Below are 23,713 nucleotides of genomic sequence, written 5' to 3' on the forward strand. Positions count from 1 at the left end.
GATTTTTGAAACTCGGAATTGTCCACTAGCAGCACATCAAACAGATCCTGAAAGTCTTCAATTTCCTCAACAACTGACTTATCAGTCCATTTGAACAAGTGAGTTTTGTCCTTCATCATTAACATCAACAAACAGTTAGATTGGACTGTGCGTGAAGGTTATATGAATACAGACTAACCATCTCAGATCCCATCGGACAACAATGGAACAATCTTCCCGGATTTTTGACAGTTGTTGAAGTGAAAAGATGCACTTCCTTGCCGCAATTGCATCTTTTCGGAATTCCCCTTTGTTTGGTGTGCTGATATCTTGAATCGACAGAAGAACCGACCGAAGACATGATTGAGTTGATCTACCAAGTTCTCTCCCCTTGATTTCTCTTTGTCGTGAAAGAATGAGGAAGAAAAGGCATTAGGTCAAAATATGGTTCTTATGTATAGGGTTCATTTAGGCTTTAGGGTAAATATTGGGTTCATTAGTGGTTTAGGGTAAAGATTGATAAGTTTAGTGGTTTAGTGTAATTGGATATTTTAGTTGTAAATATTTCATGCAAAATCAAACCACAAATAACTAGTAAACTAAAATAGTGTCATGTCACATAATTTCTAGAAAACTCTAAAATAGAGTATTGTCACAACATTCCTGGTAAAACCTAAACAAACACACATAATCAGTCTTCTTCAAGGTCATAAAAAGTAGAACTCTCAAAATCCGAAGGGATGTGTTGTGCCATAAGCTGGATTAAAATGGGATCATGGGCAGCCTCCCATATATCATAAGCAATTTTCTGTCGGCAACCAGGCATTATTCCGTCTTCCACTAAACTGAGGTCGAGACCAAGAAGGATGCACTCCAAGTGTTTGAGTGCGAATGCCCCGCAATCAGCACAAGACTTGTTCAATCTTGTCTGCATAGGCATATCTACAATCGAATAGGATGTAAGGAGTAATTTGCTCTTTGGTGGACCAACTGCCTTGACAATTCTAGGAATCATACAAGCAAACTTCTCTACGTATTGCCTATTCCTTCCCCGATTGCAATCATAGACTTCCACTTTCTTCTCAATCATGTTGACGCATACAGCAACCCAATGATTACCTGCAACGGACATCACTTATTTTGTTAAAAAAAATACTTGAATAACGGAGACGTGTAGAGGAAGCATGGATAATTACCATTGACAAACAGAGGAAAGTAGAGACGATCAACATCGACACCCCAAACTCTATTAGTCCGCCCATGAGATGGAAGCTCTCCTCTCCCATAAGCAAGAAGAAGATCGGGTACTACGTAGCCTCTTTTGTCGTCTTTACACTTCTCGTATTCTTTCTCGATCTGGAGGCAGAACATGGCGTTCATGAAAGCAACACGGTCTATATTCCAACGCCTCAAAGATGTTTTCTCTCGCCATATATACATCATCGCATCCATTTCCTGAATATTCACATGGACAATTACCCAATGCACAATCAAATATATGTTACAAATATATGTTAAGAAAATAATACCTCGTTTCCAAGCCATTTTCCAGCACAAACTATTCTCTGTGCAAAGGTCAAATTAAAGACAGAGGGACCAATCCTCAAAGCTGTTGGATTCGTAGACCATTTCGTGAATCTATCCCACGATTCTTCGGTGAAATAATACAGTGACGCCTGTGGAGAACCGTCAGCTGCCATTGGTGAGTCACTAAGCTGAAGCTTCTTGCTTGGTCCTCCAGTCCATCTATCCCACTTTGCCGATGTTACAGGTGCATTTGATTGCTTTGATCCACCTTTTCGTAGTTTCCGGACATTAGTCATTGGAGTCCACCAATCACTTGCATCGTTGTCGTTATTGGTCTGTGATGGATCAAAATCGGGTACGTACGAGGCTTGAGAAAGTCCTTCAAGGCTTTGCGTACCTATTGGTTCGTCCATATCATCCGCTTGACTGAAATTTACATCCTGTTTCAAAGTACACAAGCAATTCATAAAAAACCCTGATTCAAAACACACAAGCAATTTAAACAAAAATCAGATTCAAAATACACAAGCAATTCATAAAAAACCAGTTATTAAGCACACACAAGGAATTCATAAAAAACATGATTTTATAAACTAATAAAATTCATATAAATATCTTACACATAGTTCACATAACAAAACACACATCATAATGCAGATACATAATTAAGCCTGATTTTGAACAACAATTACAAACCAAACACACTTCCAAAACGAGACAATGCAAAACACATCACAAGACCGATAAACACATGAAACTAACACTAAAAGAAGTTAAGACACATTGCAGAGAGTTATGAAGACTAGTGCTTGTTTACCAAGCGTTTGGACCTCCTCGGAGATGGCTTGCTAGGCGATGGCTTCGTAGGAGATGGCTTCCTAGGCGATGGGTTGCTATGCGCTGGCTTGCTAGGCGCTAGCTTGCTAGGCGATGGGTGGCTAGGCGCTGTCTTGCTCGCAGATGGATCTCCATGCTCAGCTTGGACGGTTGAATCCCCACGGGAATTTTTAAGCTCAGACTGCACTCCCTCAAATTTTTCATCCATCTTTTTCTCTAGCCTCTCTTCCATCGCAGCAAAACCTTGCTGAAACAACTGCGTCACAAAAGTCTTCATATCTTCATCAAAGGGCGCCTGTTGTGGTCTAGTATGTAGGACCTTATGCTTCCTTTTTTCCATTCCACGATCAGGGAGCCTCTTCTTTCCCTTTGTATCTCTCGCCCTTATGGTTGCTGATCCTTTTGGAGTTTGAAACTCCTCATCGCTCCCACTTGCTTCATCGCTCCCACCTTCACCATCCTTGTCGTTAGGCTCTTCATCACTCCCACCTTCTCCCTCATGCGTAGCTACTTTCTCCTTCTCACCTTCTTTGTTATCAACCCCAAAAGAAAAGACCGGTGTCTCTTCGTACTCCCAATTATGACCACTGAAGTCAAACTGCTTCATTATCATATGCATGAGAAGCTTGACTCTATCATCCTCCACCTCATCTCGTCTGCTAAATTGAAGACTTTCACACACTGTATAATTCCCAGTCCACGAGATGTATGGATATATGTCATCCTACACAAGAAAGGTGAAAAGAGTCAATCATTAATACAAACATTTGTTTGTTTTTCTACTTGTTAAAATAAATATTTACCTTGGGTGTTAAGATGTTCTCCAACTTGTTGAGCTCCTCGTACGAAATCTTTGCAGCTCCCATCCAGTTTACACATCTAGGACCGTTCTTAAAACTTTTGTTCAGTTTTCTTCCACAGAGCTTTCCAAGCTTTGGTATTGCTTCCATAGCCCATATCTGAAGACCGTAGGTGAAGCCATCTAACACGTAACTCTTTGGATTCTCCTTCAGTTTATCTCGTTTTTCAGCTATTGACTCGCATAGAAGGTCAAAAGAAGCAACTCCCCAAGGGTAGTTTCGAACCTGCTCAAGATCCATCACCAACTTCACGTACTTGATGGGGATAGGTGCCTTCTCATCTCTCCCGCAAACCATACAAACAATGATGCAAAGATACACCAGCCTGATTCGATCAGCATTACTCCACTTCTTAACAGCTGCCCTGTGATGTTCCCACAGCTCGAAAATAGAAATCCCCTTATTTGTCCTGATCACTAAGCTCCAGAAACCACCATCATCATCCCAGTCAACCAACTCCTTAAGTGAGAGACTAGTATCGCACTGAAGCCCGGTAACTGCGTGGAACTCAAGCAATGAAAATCGGAGAGGTCTTCTCGCAAAGACAAACCAGAGCTCATGATCTTTGTAAGTCAACAGCTCCCTACACAAGAAGCCGTGTATCACTCTCGCCGAGAATCCCAAACCATTATCGAACAGCTTAAAAATCTGAGCAAAAACAGGATCTTTCTTCACTGTCTCCAACTCCTTTGGCAACCACTCCATCAATCTTTTGAAATAGCGTACCATCTTGCAGTTGTTATTGATCTGATGCACTTCGGTCTCTTCACCCGGCTTAAACAACCGCTTTGGTAACTCCTCAGACATACCTACAATCACAGAAAAGAAGTTTATAATCAGAGCACAAACAAAAAAAGAAGAAGATTTGACAAAAAACCAAACCTTTGAATCGGAAAACAACAAAAACGAATCTATTTGTCAATTTTCCCTCTTTCAAAAAAGGACCAAAATCGAAGATAAGAAACTAAAATCAAAACACCCAAACAATAACATGCATGAATTGCGTAATGTATAAGGAGATTAATCAACCCATTCAAGTAATTTAGATTAAGAAATAAGAGAAATCGGATTTAGGTGATGAGAAACTTTAAGAAATCTACGGTTAAGAGAATCAAAACAAGTAATCGCAAACTCACCTTCTTAGAAACGTGAGAAGTTGATGAAATTGATGGTGGAAGAAGAAGAAGAGCGTCCGACGATGTCGTAGAGTAAGAACAAATCTCCAATTCTTCAGGCTGATAACAAAGAGAAAGACGAAAATAACTAGATTAGAGATGAAAAATGAAAGTTAAAGAGTGAAGAAACGATTTGGCTTTGTTCTTACCCAAAATCGCCATTGGAGGAGCTTCAAGCTTTCGGCGGAGAAAATAAGAGAGAGGTTCGTTAATCTCTAGGATAAATCAATTTTTGTTTCTACTTTTTTTATTGTTTTTCTTTTATTTTTAATTTCTGTTTTTACTTTTTGTTTTTTTTGTTTTTAAAAGTGGTTAAATATATTTCAAAATATTAATATTAATTATATAAATTTTAACTATGCTAATTTGAGGGCAATATGGTATTTAAAAAATTATAAATCCTACTTACCTAAAGAATTTTCAAAAAGTCCTATTCTCACAAATCAAAGTATAAAATGTCTTTATTTTCCAATTTTCTCTTAAATTAATGGAAGATGAGTACCATTTGATTAAAAACCTGTAAAAGAGATAGATTAGTAAGAAATACATGAGACAAAACTGAAAAATTCATATAAAGTTTGGTGTTTTCAAGTCAAAGAGATTAGAGAGAGGTTGAAGAGTTTTAGAATGATGAACATTACATTTTTGTTGCAGCCATTTGAGAGGAGGAGAGAGAATGTGTAAATTTTTCTTTATATAGGGAGACAAAAAATCCAATTAGATTAAATATTTTTTACTCAGACGACTTCCTGGACGACTTACATTTCAGTCGTCTGGTGAAGAAATTAAAACAGACGACTTACATTTCAGTCGTCTGGTGAAGAAATTAAAACAGACGACTTACATATAAGTCGTCCAGAAGAGTTTAATATTTTTAGCGGGAAGTTAAATATTTTTAGCGGGAAACTAAAATAGAAGACTTTCCAGACGACTTACAAGTAAGTCGTCTGGTTTAAATTATTTAAGCGGGAAAATAATTTTTTTAAAAAATTTTAGGCGGGAATATTTGGACGACTTACATTTAAGTCATCTGTTTTAATTTCTTCACCAGACGACTGAAATGTAAGTCGTCTGAGTAAATTATTCAACAGACGACTAAAATATACGTCGTCCGAGTAAATTATTCAACAGACGACTGAAATATAAGTCGTCCACACCCTAAACATAACCCCTAAACTTAATTATCTAATTAAAGACTTCATAAAATCAAATCAAACTTGAAAAGTGTTTACTATACACATAAATAAACACATATAGGTGAAAACTAATTTTTGAAAAAAAACATTTTAGTTTTCCAAAATCTAACCCTAACAATACATACAATACTACAACATATGTTTGCCAAACTCCTAAACCAAAGTATTTCATGATTCACTACTTCCACTCATCTATCTTCAAAACAAATCAATTTTATCATATCTTAATTTATATCACTTAAAACTGTTTATGATTACTTGATTTTTATTTTTCACGCATCAAAATATTTTTTTACAAGATTTACAAATTATTTTTAATATAAACTGGTACCAGACGACTTAAACTTCAGTCGTCTAGACGACTTCCAACATCTCAGACGACTCAGACGATTTACTGGGGCTATATTCGTAAAAATGGCTTCTATTTTTTTGTTTGGTCACAAAGGGTTGAGCTGTAATTTCACTAGGCTTTTAGGTTAGTTTTGCATTTGATTCAAGTTTGGGTATATGTTTGGGATTAAAATCAAGTTGTGGGTTAGTTTTGGCAAAAATTCCTAGTAAGAAATGCTATTGATAGAGAAATTCTTTCTAGTAAACATATTTTAAAATTAGACTGTGTAGATATTGACATAGTAAGAAAATCACGCTTTCTGATATATAGTCATAGTCAAATATATTATACTTGTTTTAGTATATATGCTTTGGATATTCTACCTTATGCGAATTTCAAAAAGAAAGAAAAAAAAATCATTTCCACTTTTAAATAGTTGAATTTTAGGAGATATATAAAATACCATCATATATATAAACACAAACATAGAACACAAATTTTTATAGAAAATAAAATTAAAGCACATAGAAAATTCTCCTACTATCTCAAATTGACAAAATCTTAATTTTTGTTGTTCTGATATTGATCATGGCCAAATTATCGTGTTCGTATTTCTTCTTATTCATGTTTGTGTTTTCAGGTAATTTTATTTTTTCCATTCTGAATAATATCTAATGTTTACAATAATTACATGAAATATATAAGCATGCACATATACACTACATCATATCATAACGTATATATTACTTTTATAGTATTTGCGGTGGCTCAGGAAACTAAGGGAAATCAATTATGTACTAAGATCATCGATGAACAAAATTATTGCGAGGGTACGGATTGTCGTCTAGCATGTTATACGGGGTACAATGGAGTTGGAAAATGTCTTACAAATTCCAAAGCTGGTGGAAAACTTAGTTGTTTTTGTACTTATAATTGCTAGAAAAGAAAAATTTTAAATAAAAATATTGTATAACTACATAAGTCTTTAATCTATATGAATAAAAAATGAGAATTTCTTCAAGCTTTCTAATGATGGAAAGTAAATTTTGCTTGATTTGTTCTGCATATTGTTGCTCTTGTTAAATCATATATAACCTAGTTCTTCCGTTTAGGTATGTTCGCCGGATCTGTAACCTCCGATATGCCCATCTTTAGGGTTGAAATTAATGGAATATATTAATTAAAAAAAAATTTGGAACAAGAAAATTCAGAATATTTCTGTCACGTTGTTATTATTTGGACTATGCCACAACGAGGACCGATAGAATTTTTTTTTTTTGATTATAGAACTAACACATAATTGATGGTCTTAGACTCTTGATTTTTAAAGATGTTGATGGTATGTAATATGTTACTATCAACATATAAATTTTTTTAAAAAAACACTACGGTTTATTATAAACAATACTTGGCTGTTGAAAATCTGCAAGTGAATTTAAAGTGTCAACAGCTATAAAAGCTTGTTTACCAATCTACTACTAGTTTATGCACATATAGTCAGACATATGAACCGGTTTCATGTTCTTAGTTTTTTTCCTCATGCAATAACATAAACTGGTTCATACGTCGAGTCAACGAAAAAATTATTCTATTTATAGAGTAAACTTATTTTTTACTAAAATAAAATTTAAAGTAAATATGTTTAGTGATATTCTATTTTCACTATATAATAGAGTGAAAAAATAGAAGTCATTAGCTCAACTTGAAAGCATCTTTGCCATTGTGTTAGAGATTTCCGATTCGAATAACCGCTGGGATGAAACTAATATTACATGTTGTGGTTTCGGATCTCGAAAGATTATGGGCCTCGGTCCCAAACCTTCTGCTATTAAAAAAAAAGAGAGTAAAAAATGAGTTTACTCTATAGATAGAGTTATTTTTTTATTTTTTGTTCATCATCCTATTTTTTCTTATAAAATATAATACAATTGGAATATAACTCAAATTTATTATAGAATTAATCTAATTTACAAGAAAAATAGAAATTTTTAATAAGAAAATAGAGTAAATCATTGGAGATGATTGCCCTTTGTTTAATGTAAAGGTCACGAAAATCAAGGGAAAGTAGCTGCAAAGTACAAATTAGAACATCGATCAAGAATGATTAAGAAAGGTTTTAATCTCTATGGAAATATTTGCATCAATAGAGTGACCTGCAAGGTTTTTCTTTGGTCGACTGTTCTTTCGAAGTCCCAAAGCTCCCTCTCATGAAGAAACCAGAAGACAATAACACATACACTTTGACTTAACAAAAACCAATCTACGATTAGATTACTTTGATGCTTAATTTCGGCTTTTATTGATTTTCTTGATCAATTTGATATGTGGAAATTCAAAATTGAAAGAAAGATGCATAGACAACGATCTTGTGTTGTCGGCATCATATTTATTTATTTATTTATTTATTTTGTGTTTCAGCTGTGTTGATTATTCATCAATCTCATTCTTTAATTATTATTACTAGATTTTGATCCGCGCTTCGAAGCGCAGGATTTTTTTTTGACAAATTTATTAATCTGTCTGTTTGTTCACTAATATTTGTATCCATGTGTGTCCGGCTTTCGTTTCGGTTCCAGATCGTTTTTGTTTTGTTTTTGTTTAGTTATGGTTTCGTGGTTTTCGGTTTTTTTAGTTCAAGAGATATATGACCCGTTTGGTTATTTATGAAATTGAATTTGGTTTTGGTTTGGTTATTTTTGTTTTCAATATGGTTTTGATAGCAATGTTAAGAACATGATAAATTTTTGAGTTCAGTTTGGTTTTGTTAGGTTTCAATTCTTTGGATAATTTCAAATAATTTGGATAAAATCACGTTTTGAAATTTTTGGATAAAAGTACCAGATAACTTGGATAGATTTAAATATTTCAGATAAAAATATTCATGTGATTCGATTCAATCGAATAATTATGATAATTTTAACTATTTCAGAAAAAAGTAATAGGGTAATCATGTTTTTGACTAATTCAGTTTATAAGTACTATTTTAGTATATTTGATAATACGAAACTGAATACAAAGCATATTTTTTAGGTATATAAGTTATATTTTAAATATTTGGTTCTCGGTTTGGTTCCAATTGTAGTGTCTGAGATATAGTAACCATTCAGATATATGTGAACATTGATTCGATTTTGATTGCGTTTTCTTTTTGTTTGTTTTGTTTTTTTTGTTCTGTTTCAGTTAGGTTTTCGGTCCCCTACTAATATGTCAAAGCCTAAATTTTTGTATAATTTGTTTTGTATTTAGTAAATAACTATTTTAAACTTTTTAATGCTAGATTTTAAATAGACGAAAGTATTATGACTGGTCATATTAAAACTATTGCAAATATTCACTTAATAAATATATTCTAAGTATTTTGATGTTTGTAAATATGATTTTTTAATTATATTTCACTGAATTTATAAATCAATACCATCAATATATTACTATGTAAATATGTTTTTATATACTGGAAATATTTAGTGGATAGTGAGAATTTAGAGAATTGTTTTGAAGTTGTTACATATTTGTTAAGTTTCCATAATCTATGTTAAAACAATATTTGAGTTTTAATATTAAAGATTTCAATAGTCGTTTAATTCTTAGACCCTAAAACAGAGCACCCTTACAATGGTTAATGAAAAGAAAATATTTGATGAATATTTGTTGAGTGTCACAATTTTTAAAAACAAAATACCAGCCTTGTTTCCCATTTATGCACTTCGTGGTAAAGACTATAGAATCAAATTCCAACTCTTTGATTTGTAACCAAGTAATCTCGAAGATAGAAACCTTTCAACACTAAACCTTAATACAAAAATACAAATAGTTCTATTTCTTTTTTTTTTTTAAACTCTGAGAATGAATTGCAATAGGAACCACAGTATCGTACAAAACCAAAACCAACCAAAAAAAATATGAAAGATAAAGACATAAACAGAGCCTGAAGCTCATTCATGTCGAAAGATCCAAAACACACTATAGGATCTTTAACCTCTTCACTCCACAACCTATCCACAGCTACAGCAGTCCTTAGCCAAACCTGTTCACCTTGAGGAACGTACGACTACATTATATGTTAACATCGTAACACTCCTAGCAATCATAAAGGCAACTTTATTCACGCCTCTTGAAACAGACTGCAGCTCCCAACCACCTATATTCTTCAGGACACTTTGAAGTTCACATCCATATTCTCTGAAAGCCATATGCAAACATATTAGAACCGTTAATGAATAAGATATTGTTATTGTGCTCTAACAAATTTAATCTAAACCTGAGACCATCACCAATCGACTAACATTACAAACTTGTGATGTCTGGTAAGGAGAAAGTAGATATCCAAATCTAAATTAAAAGCCAAACCAACAGAATCCTGAAATTATATAAACCGTAAATCTGTGATTTATTTTTCATTCTCACAACCAATGCTATCAAATTCATAAACCAAAAAAGATGACCAAGACACCCAAAATCCCATCTATGAGTTTCAGTAACCGGCTGTAACTCCAAGCCCACTACTCCTACCTGATGTATCCTCTTTTTCAATCGAGAATTTCTCAAAGTTGTGCACCGTTGGATCCCAGAAGCAATCACACCATCTATATGTTTGTCCGTTTTCTTCTGTCATCCCCAGAAAATACCAACCATCCAAAACCATATTGCATACCTTCTCTTTCCAACAAACTCCATTCAATAAGCAGTCAGATAGCATATCCTTGGAACTCTGTTTTGTCCTAAAATTAAACCAGACTGGAGTGGAATCGAAGAAGATTGTTCCGAAATCACCCATTAGACCCATACACCCATCAACACCAGAATAAAAAAAACCTCATCGATGCTTACAGAAAGAACTGACATCGAAACCGTATAGATTGAGATTCACCATAAATTGAAACCAAAATCCAGAGATCCCAAAGAAGTCGCCATCGCCATTGCCATCGCCATAGCCTAATTTCAATGTACCGTTTATTATGTATTAATTAATAGAGGTTATTAATATATTAACTATAATTAAATAAAAACATTGGTTTTAAATTAAGCCAGTGGCAAGTGGCAGAGAATTGTAAATTTTGTTAAAACACAAGGGTATCTCAAAAAAAGGCTTTCTATTTTAATAGTATTGATTTTAAAAATATTTGTGTCAAATATTATCTTCTTTTTTGTATAACGCTTTTTATCATCATCATATTTTATTAACCTGAAACAAAGTAGTCTTCATAACGGATAGAAACATAAAACACTGGTCACATCAATTAGTTTTCACAAGGCTAGTTCTTACAAAAGTTTTTTTTTTATCCAGTGACATTGCTAATCGAAATTGGATTAAAATCGACTATTTACAAAAATTTTGTAAATTGGGTTAGCATCAAGAATGATTTAACTGTAACAATGTCGTAGAGCTCAAGGCCGAAAACTTGGATAACGGTCACTTTTATACCTTCTCTGAAAAGTGAAGCTATGAAGGCCCAAGATCTTCGGCCATACTAATATATAACTGTAAACGCAACTGCAAATACTGTTGTTTTTCCCCGATACAAATGCCAGTCCCCTTGTAGTTCTGAATACAAGGTGCTTGGCATTCTTGAAAACTGCATGGTTTGTTAAGCTTCAAGGTCACATTACATGTTCTTATATCAGTTCCATTTGAACTTGGCAAAGCCAAAAAAGCTAAAAACAAACAAAATTTAAAAAGAGCATAAAAGTAGATTTAAGTGTATATATTTGCATAAACGTACGAGCGTTTATGCTATTTTAAAATGATTAGTTTTAAAGTGTCTAAACCTAGAATTCTAATAAAAATGTATGATAGATGTTAAGTGATATATTATCGTATATCTAATCAACTATTCTTCTACCTAACTAATCATATTTGAATCATATTTTTATTGTGGACCCAAAATAATTGTCTCAATGGTTTTCTTATAAATCATTCTGCTTAAAGGATCTAGACGCATCAAATTTAAGAATTACTATTTGATTTTATAACTTCTTGCTTAATAAAACACAAGGTGTACTAATTCCTACCTGCGAACAAACATGGAGATTCAGATGAACAGATACGAACAAAACAGTTTTGTCAATGTCATGACAACAATTAGAGACGATTATGGATATAGTGATTGTTTGTTTGGAGAGAATGGGATAGAGAAATAACTTTGCTACTAGGTAATAATCCGCGCCGTGCGCATAGAAAAATAACTAATTAGATTATTTATTTTACGTTGTAATAAGATATTTGTCTTATAGCTTTTCAAGAGATGGACATTCGGATTCAGTTGATCTATTCGGATTTTTAGAGTTAGAAATTTAAATATGATTCGGATATTTACTAATTTTGGTTTGAATTTGGTTTGATTTGGTTCGAATCATTACATGTTCGGTTCGGGTTAAAATATAATAATTTTTTTTTAAAAAATCCAAATATGCTTAATCCTCAAAATCCGAAAATAAAGATAATATAAAACATAAAGTTTGAATAATGAAAAAAAACAAAAAAATGAATAATGTAAGACTAAATACTTAAATTTACATAAAAAATTGTTTAGTTTAACTATTTAGATGGATAAAAAAATATTTTCTGTATTTTGACCATTTTTTTGTTATTTTGGACATTTTCATATTATTAAATATCTAATAGATATAAAATTTAAAATAATTATTATATTTAACTATATAATTGTAGTTTAGATATTTTTGGTATTCAAAATATTTCAGTTTGGATAGGATACGAGTCTGGTTATTCGGATATTAAACTTTTAGATCCATTTGAGTACTTAACGAGTTTTAGTTTGTGTTTAGTATTACTTTCAAATCAAGTTCCGTTTGGTATTTCGGATTCAAATATTTTACCCTGACTTACTTCTTCTACTAATATAAAGAAAAATAAATAAATGTAAAACAAATATGCTGATTTTATTTTACATACATAATTATTGGACTATACTTTGAGAACACCAATAAAAATGGTTGGGCGTCGTGTCAATATTGTTGGGCATGTTCCAAAATTGATGTAGTCTATAACCAATAACATGAAATTTCGTATGAAATTTTGTGGTAAATATAATAAAAACACGATACAATCGAGTAAAATGGGTTGGAATTGCATCGAAAATAATGTGATCTCTTCACACCGTACATGAATTCTGTTTTTCAATCAATTTCGCGAGTTTTTTTTTGTTTTAAGCTTTTCTGATTTCTGATTTTTTGTAACGATCTGATTATGTTTCTAATTCTTGGTTTGATATGAAAACTCTATAAAGAAAAACAATTTTTGGCTAAACTAAAGATCTAACTATGTGTGTGGTGTTTTTCACCTTAGTTTCCTTAATTCATAACCAATCACCATTATTTTTTTGCTTTTGTATGCATAAATCTTAACCATGGCCAAGTTCAGCAAGATGCAAAACTTTTAATTTCTAAAAACATTCTCACTTTGACATTTTAGTTGATGCGAATTTTAATGATTTTGTAATTTATTTCTTTCAACAACGATTTTATTCAGTACTTGCCTGAAAAGAATTTTAATTCACTAATACAAAGGTTTAAAATGCGGAAACTAAAAATGAGTTGATTAAAAAAATTAGTGCTTGAACACATTAAATTGTTTGCAATAGACTTAAGAAAATTAGTGTGTGAACGTATTATCTGTTAAATGACTGTGAGACTGATACGTAAACGTAGGCCTGGGCATAAAATCCGGAACCCGAAATCCAAACCGAACCTGAACCGAAAAACCCGACCCATTATCCGACCCGAAATGTAAAAATACCCGAACGGATCTTGTAGGGTGGTACAAAAAATATCCGAACCCGGAGTGTTATTAACCGAACCCGAACGAGTAATCCGAAAAATCCGAAATTAATAGTCAATATAAATATTTTGAAATATATATAAGTATTTCAATTATTAAATTCAATATTTGTGGTAATATGATATATAATAATAAATATTAAAATTTTAATAAATGGTTTAAGTACCAATTAGTAATAAATAAGTATTTTATATTTTTCTCATTGAAATAAAACGTCTACTCTCTATAAGGCAATACATATTGTTTACAAATGATGTTTGTTTTCATGCTTGATTTAACATTTTATTGTTATTTTATCAATTTTATGTGTGATAGATTAATTTTTATTTAATTTAGATGTTTTTTTTATGTTTTGGTTCAAAAATTTTGTTTTTTACTTCGGTTATATCCGAACCGAACCGATATAACCCGAATCCGTACGATATATGATTACTTTATGGGTTTCAGGACGCAATACAATTTTGAACCGAATCCGAAGTGTTATTATCCGAACCCGACCCGTACTAATTTTAGTATGAGACCTAGGAGCCTAAACCTGAAAACCCGAAAACCCAAAAAACCCGATCTGAACACCAACGGGTACCCGAACGCCCAGATCAACGTAAACGTTCTAAAGTTGAAATGATTATGAAACTGACATGTGTTAATATGTGTATGAACACATTTATTACAAATGTTTCACTATTAATATATTGAAGATTGAGAGAAATGTTGTATAATAAAAAGTGGGAGATGATTTTATATTTGGTATTATATATTATCTTTTACAGAAATAAAAGAGAGATGAGATGGGACGTGAGAGTGAGAGAGAAATGATTGGGAGAGAGGATCGTGTGTGTGCGCAATACGAGAGAGAGATGTTGTACAAACTAATCCTTATTTTCAGTGTACACGCTCCCTATTTATAGGAGATCAAACAATATACACAGAATGACATGTGTACTAGTGAAAATGACAAATACAATATTAGTCATGAGACAGATGTCTTCATGAGATGGATGATCATTATCTAACACTTCCCTTTGATTATCCATCTTGTATTACGTAGTGCCTCGTTAAAAACCTAGTCATGGAAAAATCCATTGGGATAAAAACCATGACGAGGAAAAAAGAGTACACTGCCGTAATCTCCTCCTGGGAATAGTGGGCATAGCTTTCTCTTCACAGGTCACGCAAATGCCGCATTCCGATACCATACACATGTTTTCGGAATGTTGTAGTAGGAAGAACCTTTGTAAACAAGTCTGCCGGATTGTCGCATGACCGTACATATTCGATGTCCACCTTTTTATTTTTCTCGAGCTCCCTTATGTACGAGAAGAATCTTGGAGGGATATGCTTCGTTCTGTCACTCTTAATGTAACCTTATTTGAGTTGAGCAACACAAGCCGAATTATCTTTAAATAGTTTCGTCGGCTCTTTCTCGTTGACTATTCCGCTTAATTCTTATATGTGGTGACTCATTGACCGAAGCCACACATATTCTCGACATGCTTTGAAGAAGTCAAAACCTAGGATCGTTTCTCGGAACGCTATGTTATCGCGGTTTCACAAATTGTAATACCATATCCAGTTTGTGTTCGACTTTATAAATAGCATGTATCTGCAAAACCATACCAAACTCGGGTTTTCTAAAATAAATCAACCCTAATTTAAAACATACCTTGGAGAGAACGGATATTCTTGACGCCGTTCTTTTCGTATGATTTGATTGATGCACAATTATTCTGTCTCGGAGATGCTCTATCTCGAGCCCAAGATAAAACTTTGTCTTTCCGAGATCTTTCATTTCGAACTCCTCTTTCATATGAGTTCGAGCATCATCAACCTCCTTTTGAGTTCCAATTATGTTCAGGTCATCTACATATACAGCAATGATCACAAAGCCAGATGACGATTTCTTTATAAAAACGCATGGACATATCGCATCATTCACATATCCTTTACTCAAAAGATATTCACTTAAGCGATTGTACCACATGCGTCCGGATTGCTTTAATCCGTAAAGTGACCGCTGTAACTTGACCGAACAAATCTCCCTGGATTTGTTTTTCCTTTCAATGCCCCTAGCATTTTCAATCCCTCAGGGAGTTTCATACATATATCGTTATCCAACGATCCATACAAATATGTAGTCAAAACTTCTATAAGATGCATTTCAAGATTTTTAGATCCCATTAGGCTCATCAAAAATCTAAACATAATTGCATCCATTACCGGAGAATACATTTCCTCAAAATCAATTCCCGGTCTCTGAGAAAATCTTTGGGCAACTAATCAGGTTTTATATCGTGTTACTTTTCTCACGAATACCCACTTATACCCAACAAAATTTATATTCTCAGGCGTTATGACTATGGGTCCAAAGACATTTCTTTTATTCAGGGAGAATAATTCAATTTGAATGGCCTTCTGCCACTCCTCCCAATCATGTCTTTTTAACATTCCAAAATGGACCTTGGATCGGGATCATCACTTTTATGATCGATCTTTTTGGACAGAAAAGGAGAACATTCCATCAACATCTTTTATCTTATAACTTTTTCATCAAGGGTGTAATTGATGGAAATCTCATACTTTTCTGTTCCCTTTTCGTCATCTGGATCATCTTTATTTGGTTCATCTTGACCCTTTTCATCTATGCCTTCTTTCAGACATCTTTCAGTATCAGGTTCTCTTTGAACCTTTCCACTTATGTCTTCTTTCAGACATTTTTCAGTATCAAGTTCTTCAGGAACCTTGCAACTTTTCTCAACCAATTTCTTTCGGGGATTTTTATCTCTAGAACCCGCTATCTCCCCCTCTTTAACTAAACCCTAGGTTCATTTATTTTGTTACCATCAGTTTGTTCTTTAGGAACATCAACTCTTGATGGAACATTTTCAGCGGGTATATCATGTCGTATCTGTGAACACATTTGGTAACTGGTTTGCAAATGCACAATTTTCTGAACTTCCAGCTCTCTTTGATCCGTAGGGGGATCAAGGTGTAACAACGACTATGTACACCATGTAATTTCTTTAGGAATTTTTCTAATTCCTCCCCCTAACGCTGGAAATTCATCCTCATTAAATGGCAATCGGCGAACTGTGCCATAAACATATCACCAGTTACTGGTTCAAGATACCTTATATACGGCTTGTTCTAACTCTTCCAGAGTTTGATACATTCCCGAGAGCATCTTTAACTCTCCAGGGACTACTAAATATCAAGATCCAACTCAAGTCATTTTTGTCCTGCCAGACATTTCAATATATTGCATCTATTTTAAATTTTCTCCAGTGACCTCGGAACAAGCCGTTTTTCATACCTCAAGGTCATCTTTCATTTTATTCTCTGGAGAACTATACCTTGGACTTTTGGTCCAAAAATCTCTCGTTTTTCTAACGAGCTTTATATCGAATTGATGGCCAATCAATTCACTCTACCCTCGTACATAGAGGTAGATTCATAATCCTTATTTATATAGCGCTTTTTCATTTTATCGTCGACAATCTATTTTCTCTTTGGTTCCATCTTTTTACCCGTACTGTTATGGTTAATCGAGATCTCTTTATCATCATCGATGATTTACCCAGGTACCTGACTGTAATATTAACCATATCAACAGTCTCATTATGAGATTCATCCTCTATTCATATTTTTGCTCCTTTTCGAGGACTCTTTGGAACCAAAATGGTCTATCACGTCTCTAGCGTGCCATAGACTCAGATATCGTCCTTTTAGGACACTATTTTCTTATTGGAGCATTTTCAGCTGGAATATGAAATTTCATTATTTCATCAAAATGTCTGGCAGGCATTTTGTAAATGGACTATTTTATTTTTCATTGTAATCCATTTCACATATCTCATTCCATCAGCTTATCATATGCTTCTAGCAAACTTGCGAGCATATTTCTAATTATCCATATACTTTATCCCTCTGGATTGTATATGTCTTTATTACATGCACAACTGCATTACACCCGATCATGGGGATCATCTTACTTGAATTTACTTTATCAAGTTCTTTTTCTAGTGCGAACATAATTTTTCAATGTTCCACTCACTAGGATTCTTTAATTCTCCCTCTCGAGATGATGACACTCTATGTCTAAAATCTCGTACTGAATCCCACTCTAGAACCAATAACATATTCAGTTTTCCCATTTGGGATGAATTATGTTTCAAATCCTTTAGAGTGAGATCTTAATTTGGGGTTTGCTTAAAGAAATCACATTGTGAACTTGTTTGATGATTCATCACCCATGATGGTTTCCTTTATTTTCTTTTAAGACATGCTATATGAAAAAAAATCTGGTTTTTCAACATTACACAATAATGTCGATAACATTATTGGAGATGGCTATATATCAGTAAACTTCAGGTTTACCACTCATAATTTTGCCATCTTTTTCTTATGCATGTCTTTTCATCATAAGCTCTTCTAGAGTCAATAGTAATTTTTATATTACTAGATACTATACTTATTTATTTTGAGAGAAAAAAAGATATTTGTTACCTTTAGTAGTTATGTACGATGACCCAATATCTGTCAGGTATATCTATCTCTATCCTGACTCTCAAAATCTTATTCAGGAAGATAAGTCTCATATCACATCGATATTTTATTTTCATTTTCTGGACCAACTAGAAAATCTGAATCATCAAGATGAGTATTCAAGCTACGAAACATTGGTTCGGGCTCATAAGAGACGAAGTTTAATATACTTCCTTTCTCTTTTTCTTTTTGATTTTCGATATAGATGAGCTAAATATTTGGTGTATGACAACTACATACCCAATTTTATTTTTGGCCGTATCTATAGCAAACCTTTTTCTGTTTGCCTTTTATTACCCGACCACTTTCATTTTTTTTTCGTGGAAGTTTTCATTATTCTCATAGGGACGGAATTTTCTTCCACGTCCACTTCCACGACCATGATAGCGGTTTCAACCGCATCTATACTCTCGTCCTTTTCTAGTAGGACCGACTTTATGGTTTAGTATCATGATTTCATTTTTTTTTTCTTTTTATGGAGGATTTGTATCAACTCCAACTATTTAGTGAATCCTTTCTTTCAAGGATTTGATTATTCAAAGATCTTCTAGATCTTTCTCATGATACACCTCATCTTATAAACCATCATTAAAGTGGTGTAAATTATCATGGCTTTATCTTTTTCTCATCCGATATAGTTTCAACTTATCGATGATTTCTCAAAGCTCATTTTCTATCAGGTGCATCTTTGCACCCACTGCCCAGGTCATATAACTATTTTCCGTAATATCAAGGGCATTTATTTTGAGCTTTGTCAAATTTGATATGATAACCGAATTCATAGAATAATAATATATAAAGACAAAAATTGAAATGCATAATTTAAATGCAGAAATTAAAGACATAAATTTAAATTGCATAAATTTAAAGAGCATGAATAAAATTGGAGGCTTAACCTACCACATGATCCGAGGAGTCTTAGACTACCATATTGATCATTTTTCAAAGTCCGAGGAGACATGGTCTACCATTTTGACTTTTACTTATTTCAAGGTCCGAGGAGACTTATCGTTTTATAGGATTCTTTCTTATTTCGTCTATGTCTTAGGGTTAAAATAAAAAAATATTGATTGTTTTCGCGATGTTTCCTTACGTTTTCGATAAAACCCTCTTGTAAAAGTATTTTAACAATGTTTTTTCTGCCATTTTTGACCTTTATTTTTTTTCTTTATTCACGGAGGCAACGCCTACCATTGTTTCTCTGATCGTGAAGGCATAGCCTACCATAACGATCAGTCGGGAAAGGCAACGCCTATCATCCCAAAAATAAACGGAGAAGGCCTAGCCTCTCACTCCGGAACAATAATAAAATTTAAATAAATTAAGTATATTGAAACACATAAATTACCTCAACTGGTTTAAGAATTTTCGGATTGATAAGCCTCAGTTGGTCAGAGTCTCGTGCTGATAACGTGTTGTATAATAAAAAGTGGGAGATGATTTTATATTTGGTATTATATATTATCTTTTATAGAAATAAAAGAGAGATGAGATGAGACGTGAGAGTGAGAGAGAAATGAGTGGGAGAGAGGTTCGTGTGTGTGCGCAATACGAGAGAGAGATGTTGTACAAACTAATCCTTATTTTCAGTCTACACGCTCTCTATTTATAGGGGATCAAACAATATACACAGAATGATATGTGTACTAGTGACAATGACAAATACAATATTAGTGATGAGACAGATGTCTTCACGAGATGGATGATCATTTTCTAACGAGAAATTCTTTCCGGGAAACATATTTTAAAATTATGATGTGAAGGTATTGACATAGTAAGAAAATCACGCTTTATGATATATAGTCATAGTCAAATATATTATACTTGTTTTAGTATATATGCTTGGGATATTATTCTATCTTATGTGAATTTCAAAAATAAAGAAAAAAATCATTTCCACTTTTAAATAGTTTAATTTGAGGAGATATATAAAATACCATTATATATATATACACAAACATAGAACACAACTTTTTATAGAAAATAAAATCAAAGCAAATAAAAAATTCTCCTATTATCTCAAATTGACAAAATCTTAATTTTTGTTGTTCTGATATTGATCATGGCCAAGTTATCGTGTTCGTATTTCTTCTTATTCATGTTTGTGTTTTCAGGTAATTTTATTTTTTCCATTCTCAATAATATCTAATTTTTACAATAATTACATGAAATATCTAAGAACTAGGTAATAACTCGCGGCTTGCGCGGAATGTGATTATTAGTTTCGTTATTTTTAATAAAAAAACATTAAATATGTTTAATCTGGATATTGGTTCGATTTTAAGTTTTTTTTTGTTTTTAATCTTCTAAAATATAACTATTATTTTAAATTAATATTCATTTTAGTTTATTCGGTTAAAATGTTTGATTTTTTGGTTTTTCGGGCAAAAACCAAAATTTAATATTATTTGTTTATTTTCACGTTATGAATTTTAAATATTTGTCATGTCGAATCAATAGTTTCATATTATAGTTTCTAAACAGATAATAGTTTAAGAAAAAAAAAATTATTAAGACAAATCATTTCACTACAATTTGGTCGGTAGTGAAAGATGTAGTGAAAGAAGCATTAAGAAAAAATATTTCAACTTTCAAAAAAATTAGATATTTCAGTTGTGGTGAATACTTAGTTACAAGGTGCTCACATCAAGGTGCACATGTATGTGTATGTAAAAAATATATAAAAATAGTTGACAAATATATAAAGATATTGTTAATTAATATTAAATGACATTTTTGTTCAAAATAATACATGAAAAATAAAATTAAAATTAATTTAAAATAAAAAAGGCCTTGACATTAGTCATTTTTTACATATAAAGAAAATAAAATTGTATCCGTAAATAGGGGTGGGTACAGATCGAATATCTGGGTATTTGGAAGCATTCGTGTCGATTCGATCTTTAGCAACCTAGATATTCGATGACTCGCATATCCGAAATGTTTTAGAATTTTATAGAATATCCGATTTGATCCGCAAATAAAATAAAATTTTAAAAATAAGTGAAAAATTTAATAATAACATTTTATTACAAAAATAAACATTATTTAACTTTTAAAATTCTAGTACCTAATATAATAAATTTAATTCATAAAAATATTGTAAAACTGATATAAAGTATAATATATATAACTTATATATATATATAATTCTTTACATATATGTATATATATATGCATATAACAGATTGGATTAGATATTTGTTCATAAAAATATTGGTATTTGTGATTTGCTTCTTTTTTGGATATTGTAGTTTAGTATTTGATTTGTTTCGTAGAGTTACGGATATCCATATTTTTTGGTTCAAATCAAAACGGATAAAGAATCGAATCAAAATTTATGAATATTTTGCTCAACTTTATCCGTAAACAATAAAAATAATATATATATAGTTTGGCTTTTGATTCGTTATCTATTTTTATTCGAACCGAAAAATTCAGAGTTTTATTGGAACCATGTATGTGAGTTTTATATTAAAAAAACGTAAAGTACATAGTGTGTACACATTTATAAATATAGTGTGAACGCGTTACCGTATTTATTATCAAATTATTGTAATGCATTTATTACAAGGTTTTTATATTAATATATAATGGATGCACATATACACTACCTCATATCATAACATGTATATTACTTTTATAGTATTTGGGGTGGCTCAGGAAACTAAGGGATATCAGTTATGTACTATGATCATCCATGAACAAAATTATTGCGAGATTACGGATTGTCGTGTAGAATGTCATATAGAGTACAACGGAGTTGGAAAATGTCTTATAAATTCCAAAGCTGGTGGAAAACTTAGTTGTTTTTGTACTTATAATTGCTAGAGAAGAAAAATTTTAAAATAAATATATTGTATAATTACATAAGTCTTTAATCCATATGAATAAAAAATGAGAATTTCTTCAAGCTTTCTAATGATGGCATAGTAAATTTTGGAACAAGAAAATTCAGAATATTTCTAACGCGTTATTATTTGGACAATGCCGCAACGAGGACCGATAGAAATGTTTTTTTTTACTATAGAACTAACACATAATTGATGGTCTTGGACTCTTGATTTTAAAGGTACCTCGTTTGTTAGTACCTTTGTGTATGGTGCACCAGAGATAGCTAACAGGCAGGCAATCTGGGATCATCTATGCAAGATCAGTACTTTAATTAGCAGCCCGTGATTCCTCACTAGAGATTTCAACGACTTTACCGATAACTCCGAGAAAGCTGGAGGGAGAGAAAGGCCAGAGAGCTCCTTTAATGCTTTCAGATCCTTCCTCTCTTCGTGTGATCTGTTCGACTTAAAACAAACAGGTGATTTCCTCTCCTGGAGGGGACAACAACACTCCCATCTAGTTCATTGTCGCCTAGATAAAACCCTTGTCAACAGCGTCTGGTCGGAACTTTTCCCAAACGGCATAGCTCACTACCTCCCCTTTGAAGCTTCAGATCACATATCAATCTTATCTACTTTCGACTCAAAGAAGAAGAAGTCCTCGGAGATCTTCAGATACGACCGTCGACTCCGCAACAATGAAGCAGTTACAACTCTGATTGAAGCAACTTGAAACTCAACGCCAAGCCTTTCTGTTACAAATAGAATTAGTAACTGTAGAAAAGAAATTGTTACGTGGAGCAGGGAGTTTTATGTTAACAATCAAAAGAAAATTGTTCAACTAAAGGAGGAGCTGGACTTAGCTATGGCGGCTAGAGACACAAACACATAGACAATCTCGAGGATCAACCAGAACCTCCTCAAAGCATACAGAGATGAGGATGAATACTGGAAGCAGCGCAACAGACTGTTGTGGCTCACTCTCGGAAACAAGAATACCCGCTTCTTTCACTCATCAACTAAGGGAAGACGGACCAGGAATAGGATCTCAATCATTGAAACATCCGAAGGAACACTAGTATATGAGGACGCCCAGATAACAAATGTAATTGCACAATACTTCCAACAGATTTTCACGTCTTCTAATCCTCATGCGTCTGAAATAGTGGAGAAGTCCATAACACCATGTATCTCCCCTGCGACGAATGAAGCTCTAACAACAATCCCATCACCACAAGAGATCAAAGAAGCCATGTTTGCCATCCACCCTGATAAGGCCCCAGGGCCAGACGGCTTCTCTGCGAGTTTCTTCCAGTCCAACTGGACGACGGTGGGACCTGCCATAACAAAAGATATTCAGAGCTTCTTCAGCACGAGTGTTTTCCCCTACTCGATTAACTCGACTCATATCAGACTCATTCTGAAAATCACCAGCCCTAAACTAGTCTCGGAATACAGACCCATTGCCATGTTCAACTTATCAAGCTTAGGCTGCCCCCACCCCCACAGCCACAACATGGAGTAGCTGCTCCCGCGCTACAACCAATCCAAATTATTACAAGGTCATTTCAAAAATCCTAGCTCTAAGACTCAAACAAGTGCTACAAAATGTAATTTCTAAGACTCAGTCGGCGTTCG

The 23,713-nt window shown here is 33.2% G+C and overlaps 1 protein-coding gene and 2 long non-coding RNA genes across 4 annotated transcripts; 1 reads left to right on the forward strand and 2 right to left on the reverse strand.

Moving 5' to 3' along the window:
* Window positions 1-2,090: 2,090 nt before the first annotated feature.
* LOC106429391 lies at window positions 2,091-4,682 on the reverse strand. 2 transcript variants are annotated; one of them, XM_013870140.3, is made up of 4 exons: window positions 4,528-4,682; window positions 4,340-4,438; window positions 3,147-4,012; window positions 2,091-3,067 (listed from the first exon to the last, which is right to left on the reverse strand). In XM_013870140.3, the coding sequence occupies exons 3-4, from the start codon at window positions 4,008-4,010 to the stop codon at window positions 2,309-2,311; spliced, it is 1,623 nt and encodes a 540-aa protein (XP_013725594.1). In that variant the 5' UTR covers window positions 4,011-4,012; window positions 4,340-4,438; window positions 4,528-4,682; the 3' UTR covers window positions 2,091-2,308. The 2 variants fall into 2 exon arrangements, with proteins under 2 accessions (XP_013725594.1, XP_048601351.1); XM_048745394.1 differs by having other exon boundaries at window positions 3,147-4,682.
* A 1,367-nt stretch (window positions 4,683-6,049) lies between these two features.
* LOC111201849 lies at window positions 6,050-6,926 on the forward strand. Its single transcript, XR_002654796.2, has 2 exons — window positions 6,050-6,545; window positions 6,661-6,926. It is a non-coding gene; the product is annotated as an uncharacterized LOC111201849 (long non-coding RNA).
* A 2,737-nt stretch (window positions 6,927-9,663) lies between these two features.
* Window positions 9,664-12,363, reverse strand: LOC125580621. Its single transcript, XR_007318358.1, has 2 exons — window positions 10,415-12,363; window positions 9,664-10,084 (listed from the first exon to the last, which is right to left on the reverse strand). It is a non-coding gene; the product is annotated as an uncharacterized LOC125580621 (long non-coding RNA).
* Window positions 12,364-23,713: the final 11,350 nt, after the last annotated feature.

The sequence above is a fragment of the Brassica napus genome, chromosome C1, assembly GCF_020379485.1.
Source record: "Brassica napus cultivar Da-Ae chromosome C1, Da-Ae, whole genome shotgun sequence".
NCBI lineage: Eukaryota > Viridiplantae > Streptophyta > Magnoliopsida > Brassicales > Brassicaceae > Brassica > Brassica napus.